Below are 15397 nucleotides of genomic sequence, written 5' to 3'. Positions count from 1 at the left end.
CTATCTATCTCTCTACAGGTCAGCCAGTCAAGACAAATTTGTATTTCTTAAAGCATTTATTTATATGGACAATGCAGGTGAGTCACATTGAACACGTGGTCATAAATATGAAATACATTTGAGACAGTATATAATTAAAAAAAATCACAGTATGCATAATGTAATCAGTAATGTTCGACACACACACGGTAAAGTGCCATTTCTGACATGTTGCCCCCATCTCTGCAAGCATTTGTTTATTACAGTGGAACATCTATAATGGGTCAAGCTGTGACCACCATACAAGCAGGATATGAACAGGTAATATTTTCATACATTTAATAAGCGAAATATATAAATATGTTGATATATCTGGGCGTGTTGAGAGGCACTAGAAAAATAAAATGAACTCTAATCAACATTATTAAAACCATAATATCATTGTTCACCCCCAAAAATGGTTTTGATCGCCACATAAGTGTAAAAAGAAGCAAACGCCTGTCAAATGTAGAAGGAATAAAAGACTGAAAAAAAATGAAAATATAATAAGACAGGTGCATGGTAAAGGTGACTTTACTCACTAGAATCGCCTTTTTTAACATTGTGTGTAAGCGTAAAAAGAAGTTCAGCCCAATAAGACTTAAAAATCCTAACCTGACTGACAGTCAAGGTTTATTATGAGAGTACTTCCTTTGCAAGTGAAATTCGCATTTTTAAAAACAAGGCTGCACGGCGGCCGAGGTTTCCTCCCACATTCCAAAAACATGCTAGGTTAATTGGCGACTCCAAATTGTCCATAGGTATGAATGTGAGTGTGAATGGTTGTTTGTCTATATGTGCCCTGTGATTGGCTGGCCACCAGTCCAGGGTGTACCCCACCACTTGCCCGAAGACAGCTGGGATAGGCTCCAGCACCCCCCGCGACCCTTGTGAGGATAAGTGATAGATAATGAATGAATTAATTATTTTTTTAAACAATTATTAAGTGTAAAAAGAAGTTAACCTCTGTAAAAGACCGCGGTAACATGTACTGAGTCTTGCCGTCACGATCCACATGACGGGTTGGACTTTTGGGTTTCCTTCCATTCCGGCTTCAAGTCCTGTTTTGGTGCTTTTATTTTGTAATTTGTACTCCCCTTGTGGCACCTTGACGTGAGCTTGAGAGGAGTGCTAGGTGTATACCAGTATGTGATGGGCGTTTAGAGGTCTATTTGAGTTTGGTTGGGGTTTCTGCTGGTTGCCAGACCTTAATTCGCATCCATCTTGCAACAGGTTTTTTCTAGTTTTTGAGTGATTCTTCACGTGTAACAGACGCCAGCTGTTTCAAAAAAGGCCAACTAAAAAGAAAAACATGATAATTGGACTATTTAGCTTCCACTGTAGCATTTTGGCATCTCAAATGAACTTGATTAGGGAAATTGTAGTCATGAGTCAACACGCAGCTGTAAACATGATGTGTGCCTCCTCCCCGCCACCTCCAACATTAGCAACATTTAATCCCGCTGTCTCTTCTTGTCTGGAGCGTCCCCTCATTGGTCCATCCATCTTTGTTTGAAGACAGCTTCATAGTGCACGGTTCAATGGAGACGAGGGAAAACGAGACAGCCAGCCGGCAGCAAGAAGTGACATTAAGGCCGTTCAAACTGTGAGAGATCAGGGTGAAATTAACATTTCACAATAATAAACATACTGCTAAATATAGTGGTAGATAGTGGTTCTTTCTTATTAAGTGTTGGGGGGGTGGAAAATTCCACACAGGAAAATTCCAGACCCGACCATGATAAGTACATTTCCAATAATTAATAATTCCCTTATTTATAAATGGAATATTTTTGTAGGTAGCACACATTCTAAATATAGTTTTTAACATTATTAGAGCCCTCTAGATATGAAATAACACCCCTTTGCTCACCTTTACAGTCCCATTATAGTAGTAATATAGTAGACAAAATAACAGAAAATAAGTACAAATAAGACTGTTCTGATGCTAGAGAAGCTGAGAAAGGGATGGACAGGAAGTGATGTTGAGGGTTCAGAGTTGACTTTCAGCTCGATGTGGGTTACGCCCATGACAGTAGCCTGCATTTTTATTAGAGTTTTTTTTTTTTATTAGGGATTAGTGTACCTGTTGTGAGATCATTTAAACCTGCAATAAAAGCCTGTTGTTGCGGCGATCAGTACAGTAACATTACTGGCACCTTGTGACCAGTGTGGAATACTACATACCACATTTCGGAATGCTTCCTCTGGGCGCTTATATTTGTATTAGTTCATTTAGCTGTTTTTATGCTTGAAAATGCTTAATTTAGACAGAAAATACAGCATTTATTTTACTAATAATTGGGTGTGTTCAACCACAAAACAGCATGATTTATTAACTAAGATATGTTAGACAAAATGTGATTGAGCGAAGCTGTGAAATTCAAACTACGTAGTTTGAAATGACAAATGTATTTTCATTAAAAAAAAAATTTTTTTGGGCTGCACGGTGGACTAGTGGTTAGCGCGCAGACCTCACAGCTAGGAGACCGGGGTTCAATTCCACCCTCGGCCATCTCTGTGTGGAGTTTGCATGTTCTCCCCGTGCATGTGTGGGTTTTCTCCGGGTACTCCGGTTTCCTCCCACATTCCAAAAACATGCTAGGTTAATTGGCGACTCCAAATTGTCCATAGGTATGAATGTGAGTGTGAATGGTTGTTTGTCTATATGTGCCCTGTGATTGGCTGGCCACCAGTCCAAGGTGTACCCCGCCTCTCGCCCAAAGACAGCTGGGATAGGCTCCATCACCCCTGCGACCCTCGTGAGGAAAAGCGGTAGAAAATGAATGAATGAATGAAAAATATTTTTCAAAGTTGAGTGGCAATGTTATCTTAAAATGTTCCTATTCATTAAATTCATGACTAAATATTACTTCTCTAAATATTACTGCCATAATTTCTGGTGTTAAGCCATGTCCAGTAAATTAGGATTTGTACATCTTTAAGGTTCACATGTCAACTTGTGTTATTTGACAGAAGCCAGTCGTGAGCTATGAGAAAACTCACAACGAAACTCACAACTCATGGTGTCATCTTAGACATAAGTCTAAAATCATCTCACAGCAACTCAACACTCAAAAGGTAGCTAGGAAATATGCCACAGAAGTACCAATAGGAGTTTAAGTTTGTTTATTCTAATGCGTCCAAAGGCATATACTGTGCATGATTCATTGAGTGTGTGTGTGTGTGTGTGTGTGTGTTACCTGCATGTTGGTGTAAATCCAAGGAAGAACACTGTTCACTCTGGTGTAAACACCTGGCTTGTTTACCTCAGCACAGCCAGCCCCCCAGCTGGTGATGCCCACCAGGTACCACACATCATCAATCTGACAGACCAACGGCCCACCACTGTCGCCCTAGAGCAATGTGGTTAACCATAAACATAACATTAAAAAAACAAAAAGAAACCCTGATTTGTCCTCTCAAATCTGCCCGGTGACCGGCAGCTGACCTGACAGGAATCTCGTCCTCCCTCCAGGTGTCCGGCACAGATCATGTTTTCAGTCACAGCTCCTCCATACACCCGAGGGCTGTTGCACACGCCTCTACCGATGATGTCCACTGTCACCTCCATCAGATCAGTGGAGATACCGCCTGAATGGAAGATAAACAACACATGTATAAGAAATTGTAATTTAATCATCTTATGTGGCTAAATACGCCATGTAAACGTTACAGTCCTCCCTTTTTCTCAACAAATATTTCACACCTGGCCCTAAGTGGTTTGACAGGTTCCTAGTCTGGTCAGGCTTACCTGATCCTGCCTCAGTGGTTCCAAAGCCTGAGGTCCAACAAGTGGTTCCATCGGGGAATGGCTGTGCAGTAACTGGCAGACATGCTGGATGAACATCGGCTGGATGACACATACAAAAGGAGTAGAAATACATCTCAATCATCTATATGTTGATACAGTATCTACAAAGCAAACAGATATACTAACATTATTACTTATATATTTACAACCTCCCAAATACAGTTTTTAATTTATTAGAGCGCCCAAGACATGAAATAACTCCCCTATAGTCACCTTTACCCTCGTATTACCCAATATATTACACATAATAACGACTTTTGCTAGGGGAGCTGAGTGGGGAGGTCGACAGGAAGTGATGTTGCGGGTCACTTCCTGTTATGAGATCATTCAAATCTGCAATAAAAGTCTGTTGTTCCGATCTGGTGCTTGTGTGTCTCACCGAACATTACAGTCACATTACTGACACCTAGTGACCAGAGTAGAATACTACATATCGTTACGTCTTTGAATGCGTCTTCTAAATGCTTTATATTGGTACTTTAATTCGTTTTAATTTATGCACAATGTAATATTGGTAATATTTACTTAAATATGCATATTTTTGGGCTAATAGTAGTCGTATTCAAAAGGATTATTTATTTATTCATATGTTTTTGAAAAAACATTATGCACAAAGTGGCCCGCGAGAAATAGTGGTGTTGCTCATGCTATTTCAACAAAAATAAAGAAAAAATACACAATATTAAAAATAATAAATATATCAATATACAAAATAATAAAATAAATCCGAATTTAAAAAATCATATTGCCTTTTTTGCTGACAAACCGATATGTCGATATTGTCTAATTGTCCGATAGCCGATATCGATACGGATCAATGTAATATGACATATCTCCTGTGGGGGAATGAACACATATTTGTTGTATACAGCATTTTTTTCATTATCATTTTTCATTATCGGGAAAATAACCCCATACCGATATCAGGGATTTTTTTTTTACTGATTTTGGGATATTTATCAGACATCCAAATCATATTATATTTTTGTCTATTGTGCACAGTACCTTAAATCTAGTTGTTTTAAATAAGATTATACTGTCATTTTACTATTCCATTTGTTAACAAAAATGAATGAATGATGGTTTCAATGCAGAAATGTCCACCGTGGTTTTGAGCAAGGCATCACAGCTCAGTGGTGATCATCATCATCAAACCGCGACCACATTCTTACTTTCCACTCGTCCAATATATCGGTTATGTGGCTCGGGTGTCACACTCAGCACTCACACAAGCGACAACAGTAGGACTTGTACCAACCGTTAAAGTCAACCGGTTCAGTCAGCTTGAGCAGAGCGACATCTTGATCATTGGTCCTGTTGTTGTAGTTTTCATGCAGTATGATCTTCTCCACCAGGAAGGGCTGAGATAGATTGTTCAGAGACACGGCGCCTCCGTACGCTTGCCAAAACTGAGGCAATAGCATTAAGGGGTTACTCCTGCACGATGGAAGAACATCATTACGGTCAGCTAACTTTTTTATTAGCAGTAGTGGAATGCAAGCTGAAGCCTCGTCCGATAAGAGATGCTCACCTTGGGAAGCAGTGGGCGGCAGTCAGCAAGTAATCGGGAGCAATCAGGACCCCTCCGCACACGTGGGAGCCCCTAAAGTGCAGGGATAACTGCCAGGGCCACTGACCCCTCAGTGCAATGCTGCCTCCTACGATGCGAGATGTGGACTGCTGTCTGCCACAGTCTGTAAAGCCGATACGACCTTTCAGTCCACGTAATATGTACATATAGTCAACAACATGGATTATCACATACTACAGTATTAATTGGCCCTGTACCCTAGAAACCGCCCATGAATGATACGGGAAAAGGCCGAAATGATACTGTGTCAAAGCCCAGGGCAGTGATACTGATAAAATATAGAGTTTAACCATGTCCAGTATCAGCCCCAGTAGCTGTCCACTAAGAGCGCGCTGCTCTGGTATCGTGCCCGTGAAACAACCAATCAGAGAACAGAGCACAAGCCCAGGTCATGAAGTGGGCTCCTGGGCTTAACTTTCTAAACGCATGTGACAGGAAATGTCACTGTCACCTATAATTATCACCCTACGGGATGTTCAGTGTACTCTGTGTACAAGATAACTTTATTGAACTATTTGGAAGTAAAAAGAAGAGGGTTGCATTCAAAGATACCAAGTAATTTAAGTTGTATCCACATGTTTTGAGCATACTTAAAAAAATCAAGTTGTACTTCTGCAATAAGAGTTATGTTCGTGGATGATAAGAAAATCCACTTTTTCTTTCTGTTTATTTAGACCACACATACACGCAGTGTGTCCATGAATGCATCTCATGGTTACCCACTGACAATGAGGAAGTGTGGTTCCGAGCAGGTCTAGAGATGTGTTGTTGGATATGTTCGGACTCTATGCTTTCAATATTCATTCATTCATTTTCTACCGTTTTTTCCTCACAAGGGTCACAGGGGGTGCTGGAGCCTATCCCAGCTGACTTCGGGCCAGAGGCGGGTACACCCTGGACTGGTGGCCAGCCAATCACAGGGCATAGGGTGTGTTGTTTTTTTCTTCAGATATTTCAACATAGATTTTATTGTATTTATTCCCATAATAGCATAATTTTTTCATTCATTCACTCATTTTCTACCACTTATCCTTGCAAGGGTCGCGGGGGTGCTGGAGCCTATCCCAGCTGTCACCCTGGATTGGTTGCCAGCCAATCACAGGGCACATATAGACAAACAACCATTCACACTCACATTCATACCTATGGACAATTTGGAGTCGCTAATTAACCTAGCATGTTTTTGGAATGCGGGAGGAAACCGGAGTACCCGGAGAAAACATGAAAACTCCACACAGAGGGTGGAATTGAACTCCGGTCTCCTAGCTATGAGGCCTCTGTGCTAACCACTCGTCCGCCGTGCAGCCCTACTTTCAATATAATTAATGAAATAAGTTATTTTGGACAGCTGGAATAAATATACATACAGTACATCTTTTAGCATTACATTTGGTTCAATATGAAAATGTATGGACACTCCTGATTTAGTTATTAATTTTTAAAAATGTAGGTACTAAGGTGTGGCTGTGTGTGTGTGTGTTTGTGTGTGGCATCTGACTGTGGGAACAGATGGCACAGGCTTACCGACACACTGCAGGGAGACAATGTTTTGGTCTTGACAGGAGGAACTGCCGCAAAAAAACGAAAAGAAAAATGACACATATACACTAACATACACTATTTTATACACACAAGGATATTTTTTGTGCCAACGCAAGTGGCCTTTAGAGGGTTAAGAATGACTATTTACCTGAGTTCCACTTGACCCTGGATGGTTTCAGACAATCTGGTGGTCACTGTCAGACCAAGGGAGGCCAGAGATGAAATATCTTTGCTAATAAAGGAGCTAAAAACAAGGAGAAAAGGTATTAAGGTATATCCCAGAACAAGACTCACATACGGTAAGAAGTGCTGAGTCGTTACCTTCTAAAGCCAAGCTGGGCACAGGTCTGGTCAGCATTGCTCTGGTTCCAGCCGCTGAAGCAGACAGGAAGAAAGCGTCCATCTTCAGCGGTCCTGACCTCCAGACGGTTACCACTTACAAACCTCACTGTCGAAAGATGAGAAAAATATTTGGTTAATAATAATGTAGTCGTACTCGCTGCACAAGGGCGCTCACATCCAAACCAGTTCTACACTCACCGCAGTCCATTTCGTCAGAGCCAAGCTCGCAGTCCCTGACGCCATCGCACTCGATGGTAGCGTTCACAGGGCAGGTGTCGTTTCTCAAAGGCAGTCCGCCACCTGTGTCACCACTTGTTTGCTGGTTGTTGCTGTTGTTGTTGTTGTTTATCGCCTGGGTCACCAAGGTGGTACCAAAGCGCACTGCCATTGGAGGAAACGGGGTCAAGTCATGTTTGTCATTGAATCATAAACAGGAATAAAAGTTCTAGTAGGAAATGTTAAAGAGCCATGTCCAGTTGAAGACACTTGAATACTCATTGAACGAATAGTCATTATTTATTCAATCACCACGCTTGAACTGCACATTTTGGAGTGGCCTTTTATTGTGGCCAGCCTATGACACACCAGTGCAATAGTCATGTTGGGACACGGAGTCATTCATTCATTCATTCATTTTCTACCGCTTTTCCTCACGAGTGTCAGCTATCCCAGCTGTCGTCGGGTGAGAGGCGGGGTACACCCTGGACTGGTGGCCAGCCAATCACAGGGCACATATAGACAAACAACCATTCACACTCACATTCATACCTATGGACAATTTGGAGTCGCCAATTAACCTAGCATGTTTTTGGAATGTGGGAGGAAACCGGAGTACCCGGAGAAAACCCACGCAAGCACGAGGAGAACATGAAAACTCCACACAGAGATGGCTGAGGGTGGAATTGAACCCTGGTCTCCTAGCTGTGAGGTCTGTGCGCTAACCACTCGACCGCCGTGCCGCCCTGACTCACACGTGGGCATAGGTGGGAGGAGGGCGGCGGTGGACGCCGGCCCTACCCGGGCTGGGACCGGGCTGCCGTGGAGGGCGACGGTACGGCGGAGGGTGTCGCAGGCCATCCCCGCACCAGCGACTGGTGGGGGCTTGGGACACGGAGTAAAAGGTGCAATTTAAAATGATCATTGTCAACACAATGGAGCAACAATTGGAGCAAATTGCTGAGTCACGGCCTCCTAGTGCAGAATGTGTTTGGAGAGTGTACAGTGCCCCCCCCCCCCCCCCAACACCAAAAAAAAACACTATATGCAAATTTTCTCCCAATGCATATTTTGTACAAAACTGTAGCACTGAATAATAATCTTCCAGCATAGTGCATACTAACAATGCACTTCAAAGCAGCCCTTAAACACTCTCTTCATTGACCGGCGCTGACAATATTTAATAAAAGAGCAAATGAATATGAATGCTGATGTGCGGCTGTCGGGGTGAATACACACCTGCCAGCCAGATGGCTACAGACAGTAAAGCACACAACAGAAAAGCCCCACATCCGCCTCCGTAACACTGGGCCTTACGGTCACAGCAGCCCTTCCTCTTTCTTCCGGTGTCTGTAAAACACAGCAAATAGCATAATTGTTTTGCCTTGCCTGCTGATTTGCATATGTTAATACAAGAAACTCACGTGTGTCTGACTGTGTTATTTGGGGAGCTGCCACAGGTGGCGCATACTGGGGGATGTAATGCTGGTTGGCGGCGGTCTGGCCAGGCCCCACGCCGTACACCACCTCTTCATAGGACCTGAGGGGGGGCTGGGTGTGCACAGTGACGGAGTAGTAAGGAGGAGGTGCGTCGTTCTGTGTGAAAGGAAAATAATCATCATTACAGTCTATTTTCCTGGAAAACATTGTGGCCTGATACTAACATATAAATTACACATCACTAGCAGCAGGTTTGCATTCGATAGGCCAAAGAGAACAGATTAATAAGCCACATTGTCCTTCGTGCAATACAAATATTAAACCCATGGTCCACACCCAGGTAAGTACCTTACAGGACAAAGACACAGCTATAGTTCCTAGCAACGGTGAGAAGATTATTTCCTCATTTTTCATGACACGCTATTTCCTTAGCAAGTTTGACGTCAAGGCAGCCACGGGCAAGTATTGGAATTAAACTTTGACAGTGTGAGAACAAGGAAGCATTTTTACTCATGATTCACGATAAGGGAATAAATAAACACTTTACTGGTATATATACATATATCAGTTTCATATAACAATACAGAAAAAAATACAGTATATTTTTGTAGTTACAGCCTGTTTACGACCTTCTTAGTACGGGTTTTAACATTATTAGAGCCCTGAAGACATAAAATAACACCCCTATAGTCACCTTTACATTCCAATTGCCCAATATAGATCCCATGATAAGAGATAATAAGCCACTAAGGACATAAATAAGACTTGTGCTTGAGCATGTTACTCTAAACGTGTTCCAGTGCTTGAGGGGCAGACAGGAAGTGATGTTGGGGGTTCAGAGTTGCGTCTAAGCATGGCGTGTATTATGTCCGCAACAGTAGCTTGTGTTAGTGATTATTATGAGGTGATGGTAATAACAATCAATAAAAAGCTGTTGTTTTCAGTGATCAATTCTGGTGCTTGTGTGTCACACCGTATTCTACCGAACATAACAGGAACATAGTGATGACTGTAGAATACTACATATCAGTCTTTGACTGCATTGTTTTCATTTCGGTTTATTTAGCCGCTTTTATGTTTTAAAATGCTTCATTAGGCAAAAAATACAGAATATTTGCTGAATTACGAATATTTTCTGACTTAATATTGGTCATATTCAAATATCAAGAAGCATTATTTATTCATATTTTTGAAAAATGTGATAGAGCAAAGCCACAAAATTTAAAATCTTATATTATAAAATATGTTATAAAAAATATGATGTTGATTCAAGTTACCAAATATATTAATAATTTATTATTAATAAATGAATAATGACATCATTAATAAAAAAAAATCCCGTCATTCAAGTTATAAATTTCCTAGTATTTTTTTTGAGACAATAAAATAAAAACCAAAAATTACCCCAAAAAAACTGTAAATATTTGTCTCCATAAAAACTACTAGTCATTGCTTCCACACTCTGCTTCCTCCTATTCCTTTTCCTCGACTTGCACAGGTTATGTGCATGTGCCAAATAATCTGAACCATTATTACCATCATCATAATTTCCGATCTACGTCTGAATTTGGATGACTAATGATGATAGATCACATGATAGATCACATAGTCTCTCCGTCTTGACCTTCAATGAAGAGCCATATCTCCATCTAAGTCCTTTTTATTTTTCCTGAGTGCCCGTCAGAATAAGTCAGAATAAGTCAGTGTTCACGCTGAGGAACCCTGAACAGGTAAAAGTGGTCCCAGATGTTGATTGTCAAGCGGTTAAACTTGTTTGCGCTCGGTCGACTGCATCATGACTTTGCAGTGTCACCTGACGGAATGTTGGGGATGAGACCTTTTCCAATCACAAGAAGCCTTTAATAGATGGAGAATGAGTGTAGTTAAAGAAGAATGAGGGCCAAGTCACGTCTCCAATGGGTTTTTGATCATTCCTTTCCGAATATAAAAAGGAAGAGAATGAGAGGATCTTACGAGCAGAGGCCCCTTTCTACAAAAGGTGTTTCATAACAGCTTTTCCACGGTCCTATGGTCAGGTTTCGATATCCGCCTGTAGGCGAGTCTAATTGGGGTAAAAATGGCTGAGATGAAACAGGTGGAGGAGCAGGTTGATCATATTCCCCAGCTCTCGGACATACGGATCGCTTTGCACGCCTTCATTGTCAGGGAAAAATGACTGTTAAATGTCAATTTCATAGGTTTACACTGCATTTAAAGGGCTATTATTTACGATACCACAATACGCAAAAGGCATTACGTGAGATTTACATTCAGACACTGTTTTCAGGGGGTTCAGCTGGGAATTATCACCATAGATCATTCAAATATGAACAATAAATTCATATTTTTTGTTTTTCTTTGTGGAGGGGGTGGCAATTTTATAATCTGTACCCCATATTACCTTGTGGAGACAATTCACAGTACTACAGTAAGGTTAATGTTCATTAAATTTGTCCAAATAAATGTACCTTTCGTTGTACCAGGCGTTAAAATGAACTGAAAAAACAAGGTTAGATAATATATTTTTCCATCACGGAACATGTTAAACTGCAATGTCATCTGAATAGCATTGCGTTGACTCGCCTCACCAACCTTATCAAACAAAGTGAGTACAGCAATCTGCGTAATTAAGTGATTACGCTAGTATGAATTACTCCACTCCATAAGTGGAAAAAATATTGTAAATAGTATAAAATTCACAACCTTTCTTAATAAGGGTGCCGGATTCAGAATAAAAGTCAAAATAATTTAACTGTACACGACTAAATGCCAGCACTTTGACTATTACGCCCTGTCTGTACAAAATAACACCTTAAAGAGACACCTTAAAAATAGTCAAAAGTCATCATTTTAACTACAGCAAAGCATGCTGGGAAGGACAAAGGTGCAGCTCGATCAACAATCAAGCTTTATTGAAACAAACAAACCATAGTTGTTTACCATAGGGAAGTAGAAATTTCAAGCAGGAATGAACGGACACATAGCTAGGTTCGATTCCCCGCGAGGGCATCTCTTTGTGGGGTTTGCATGTTCTTCCCGTGCATGCGTGGGTTTTCTCCGGGTACTCCGGTTTCCTCCCACATTCCAAAAACATGCTAGGTTAATTGGCGACTCCAAATTGTCCATAGGTATGAATGTGAGTGTGAATGGTTGTTTGTCTATATGTGCCCTGTGATTGGCTGGCCACCAGTCCAAGGTGTACCCCGCCTCTCGCCCGAAGACAGCTGGGATAGGCTCCAGCACCCCCGCGACCCTCGTGAGGAAAAAGCAGTAGAAAGTGAATGAATGAATTAAAATAAAATAAAATAAAAAACTTAAATTATATTATGGAAAGCAGGAAGTGAACAAATGTAACAGTTACTGATTGTAAAAGTACCATAAGGAGGGGTAGGATTTAAAAAGCTTTGCTTCTTCCTACTCCTTTTGGACATGTGGAACTGTGAACTGATTATGGGATGCACTCAATTGTAATCTGGTGCATGTTCAAATGAAATAAAACCATTACCATTCCCATTACTTCCTGTACCTCCTGGCGAGATTGAATTCAATAGTGTTTCTGGCCTTCTTTATCAAATTACTGGCTCTAACAACTCTCTTTGGTCCCATGGCGGGTTATTTTGCAGTCAGCAACATGTTTTGTTCGGCGCTGGAAATCCAACATTCAATATTGTACAAAAACCGAGTCAGTGTACATAAACTGGGAAAAACATGAGGTAAAATTGTTGATTGTACATCCAGTTTAAGAAGACTGACAGCAAGATAATTACAAAAAGGAAATGACTGACCAGTAAAAAGGTTTACATATTTTAGGCGGTTATACAAAAAGAAAACAATAAATAATAAACGCTACCTTTAGTTTTTCAGTTTTCATGTCCCTCAAAACTTTTTAGTATCTGGGATGAAGAAGGAGGAACCCAAAGGAAGAACCATCAGGGAGTAAAACAAATACACAACTTACCTGGTTAAGCTTTGCCATCGAACTCCGTGATTGTAAGACAGGGACGAGTTAGACAGTGGAGGTGAGACGATATGGGCGGAGCTTGGTCAATCACATGACCCACTGGAAACTGATGGCTCCACAATCTTCTCCGCCGGGATTGTCACTGACCTCCATCAGCAGAGTCACAGATCTCAGCTCCTCCCACGTACAGCTTCTGTAGATTTCTCCAAATCTCTTATTCAATCTAGTCCACAGAGGCGGGCGTGCCCACGTAGACCAGTTTACGCACCTGCCGAACCGGTTTCTTGGCAGGTCGGGACCGCCACAGCTGGTTGAGCAGTGTGCAGCGCTATTGTGTCGCTTGACACCATTTGATGGCCTCTGGTCTTAAGTTAAAGCAATAGTTCTACTAGTCAGGTGGTCGTCTCAGGTGGTATACACCCCACCCAGCAGGGGGCAGCATAATGTTGATGGTCCAGCGGCCAATTGCTGGTGAACCGAACTGTTTTTTCTGAAGTCATGTGACCTACAAAAAACAAAAGAGGTGAGAAACCAAAAAGGAAACTGCAAATGACAACATTTAAAGGAACAGCACTTTGTCATAATTGAATCGTCAATGAGAGGTGGAAAGAGTACTAAAGTATTGTTGTTGCGGAAATTTCACTCAAGTACAAATGCAGGCCTAAAAATCTTTTTCATTTGAACTTTTTATTTATATATTTTTTCTACTCAGCCAAGGGTTAGATTTAAAATATAGCATATAGCATAATTAGAGTAACACAAGCAAATGTAATGCAAACATTTCCAAATGACTCATTAGAATTTGTGAGCAGATAAGCTTGCTTCTGTGATAAAAACCAGTTTCCTGTGACTGATGTGACTGAAATGCTGCATATGTTCGCTAACCACTACCATGACAAACCTGCTCGATAAAGGGCATCGATTGAATCAACATATGGAAAATGATTTCAAACATTTGAGTCATATTTGGTAAGTTAAAGTAAGACATGGATCAGTCAGTTAATAAACACTTTCATTTTCCACCCCCAAAAATAACTCCTGAACAAACGTCCCTGTCAGTACCCAGTCAGCTTGTTAATACATGGAAACAGGAAGTGTAAATTTGCTCTGTTGCTCGTTTTGATATCTAGCCATTTCCATGCTTTTCTTGATACGAGCCACCTAAGTTGTTACCATCACTATATTTGTCCAAACAAATGTACCAAATGAACAAGAAACTGAAGAAACGAGGGTAGTCCCATCATACTGTGTGTTGTTGGATCTTAAGGAGTTTCTAAGTAGAGCTTCAAAATGTAAAAAGAAGAAATGGGAGTGAGATATCCAGACCAGAGGCCTCCCCGAGGAGGTGTTCAGTGCATGCCCAACCACGCTGGAGGGATGATCACAGATGAAGCTATGTCAGTAGAGGATCGAACTAGCAAAAGTCAAGTTGGGAGACGACCACTCTAGGAGCCATGTCAGCATGTATGGAATAAGCAAAATGTTTTTTTTAATTCCACCACAGGGGGTGACTAAAATTGTCAATTTGTTTCCAAAGGAAAAAATTAAAAAATGGGAAAATTCTGAATGATGGAAAAAGTGGGACTGAGGATCGAACCATCAGACATCAATCACGTTTGGAAACAACCAATTTAGCTCCTAAACCATGTCACTTATATTATAAATGGGATGTTACAGTAAGGGAAAATATAAAATGATCTTGCAGCAGTTGTGGGCGCCATTTAATTTGACATTCGTTTTTAGAAGACCAACAACATCAGAATTTGGAATGTTGGAAAGTAAAACTACAGCCTGAATGTTGGAATAAGTTGACAGCGGGATTGAGGATCGAACCAGCAACCATCCGGTGGCGAACACTGTACCTTCTGAGGAATGTAAGCCTGTAGAAGAAGCAGGATTTTACTGTAATAGTTTTCAAAGGCTGCATGGCGGTCGAGTGGTTAGCACACAGGCCTCACAGCTTGGAGACCCAAGTTCAATTCCACCCTCGAACATCTCTGTGTGGAGTTTGCATGTGGAGTTTGCATGTGTGGGTTTTCTAAGGGAACTCCGGTTTCCTCCCACATTCCAAAAACATGCTAGGTTAATTGGCGACTCCAAATTGTCCATAGGTATGAATGTGAGTGTGAATGGTTGTTTGTCTATATGTGCCCTGTGATTGGCTGGCCACCAGTCCAGGGTGTAGCCCGGCTCTCGCCCGAAGACAGCTGGGATAGGCTCCAAGATAAGCAGTAAAAAATGAATGAATGAATGAACTCCCCTAGAAACAATGAAATGACAGTAAATATGGGAATTTTTGGGAAAACTCCTAACAGACTCTTGGCCTCAAGAGGCACAAACAGGCTGTTTCGCTGTGTATCTTTGATGGCCGAAAGAGGAACTCAAATGTCGTTTACTGTGTCATGTCAACATTTCTGTGAAAAACCTCATCAACTCAAATGTGTATAAGGCGAGGGCTGAAACTAAAAAAAAG

The 15397-nt window shown here is 41.3% G+C and overlaps 1 protein-coding gene across 1 annotated transcript; it reads right to left on the bottom strand.

Moving 5' to 3' along the window:
- Window positions 1-47: 47 nt before the first annotated feature.
- Window positions 48-13090, bottom strand: tmprss13a (transmembrane serine protease 13a). Its single transcript, XM_058080882.1, has 13 exons — window positions 12922-13090; window positions 8948-9119; window positions 8763-8873; window positions 7506-7688; window positions 7287-7413; window positions 7114-7209; window positions 6948-6991; window positions 5364-5526; window positions 5091-5269; window positions 3773-3871; window positions 3470-3612; window positions 3222-3374; window positions 48-1622 (listed from the first exon to the last, which is right to left on the bottom strand). The coding sequence occupies exons 1-13, from the start codon at window positions 12937-12939 to the stop codon at window positions 1608-1610; spliced, it is 1503 nt and encodes a 500-aa protein (XP_057936865.1). The 5' UTR covers window positions 12940-13090; the 3' UTR covers window positions 48-1607.
- Window positions 13091-15397: the final 2307 nt, after the last annotated feature.

This window comes from Doryrhamphus excisus, chromosome 8 (assembly GCF_030265055.1).
Source record: "Doryrhamphus excisus isolate RoL2022-K1 chromosome 8, RoL_Dexc_1.0, whole genome shotgun sequence".
Lineage (NCBI taxonomy): Eukaryota > Metazoa > Chordata > Actinopteri > Syngnathiformes > Syngnathidae > Doryrhamphus > Doryrhamphus excisus.
The sequence above is the reverse complement of the archived record's forward strand: the minus strand, read 5'-3'. Positions and strand labels throughout refer to the sequence as shown.

Excerpts from the sequence above, each read along its gene's own strand:
- tmprss13a (XM_058080882.1), bottom strand. Across the intron at positions 5,527-6,947 it reads TGTCTCCCTGCAGTGTGTCG|ACTGTGGCAGACAGCAGTCC; the intron begins GTAAGCCTGTGC and ends TCGGCTTTACAG. Across the intron at positions 5,270-5,363 it reads GCCGCCCACTGCTTCCCAAG|GAGTAACCCCTTAATGCTAT; the intron begins GTGAGCATCTCT and ends TCCATCGTGCAG.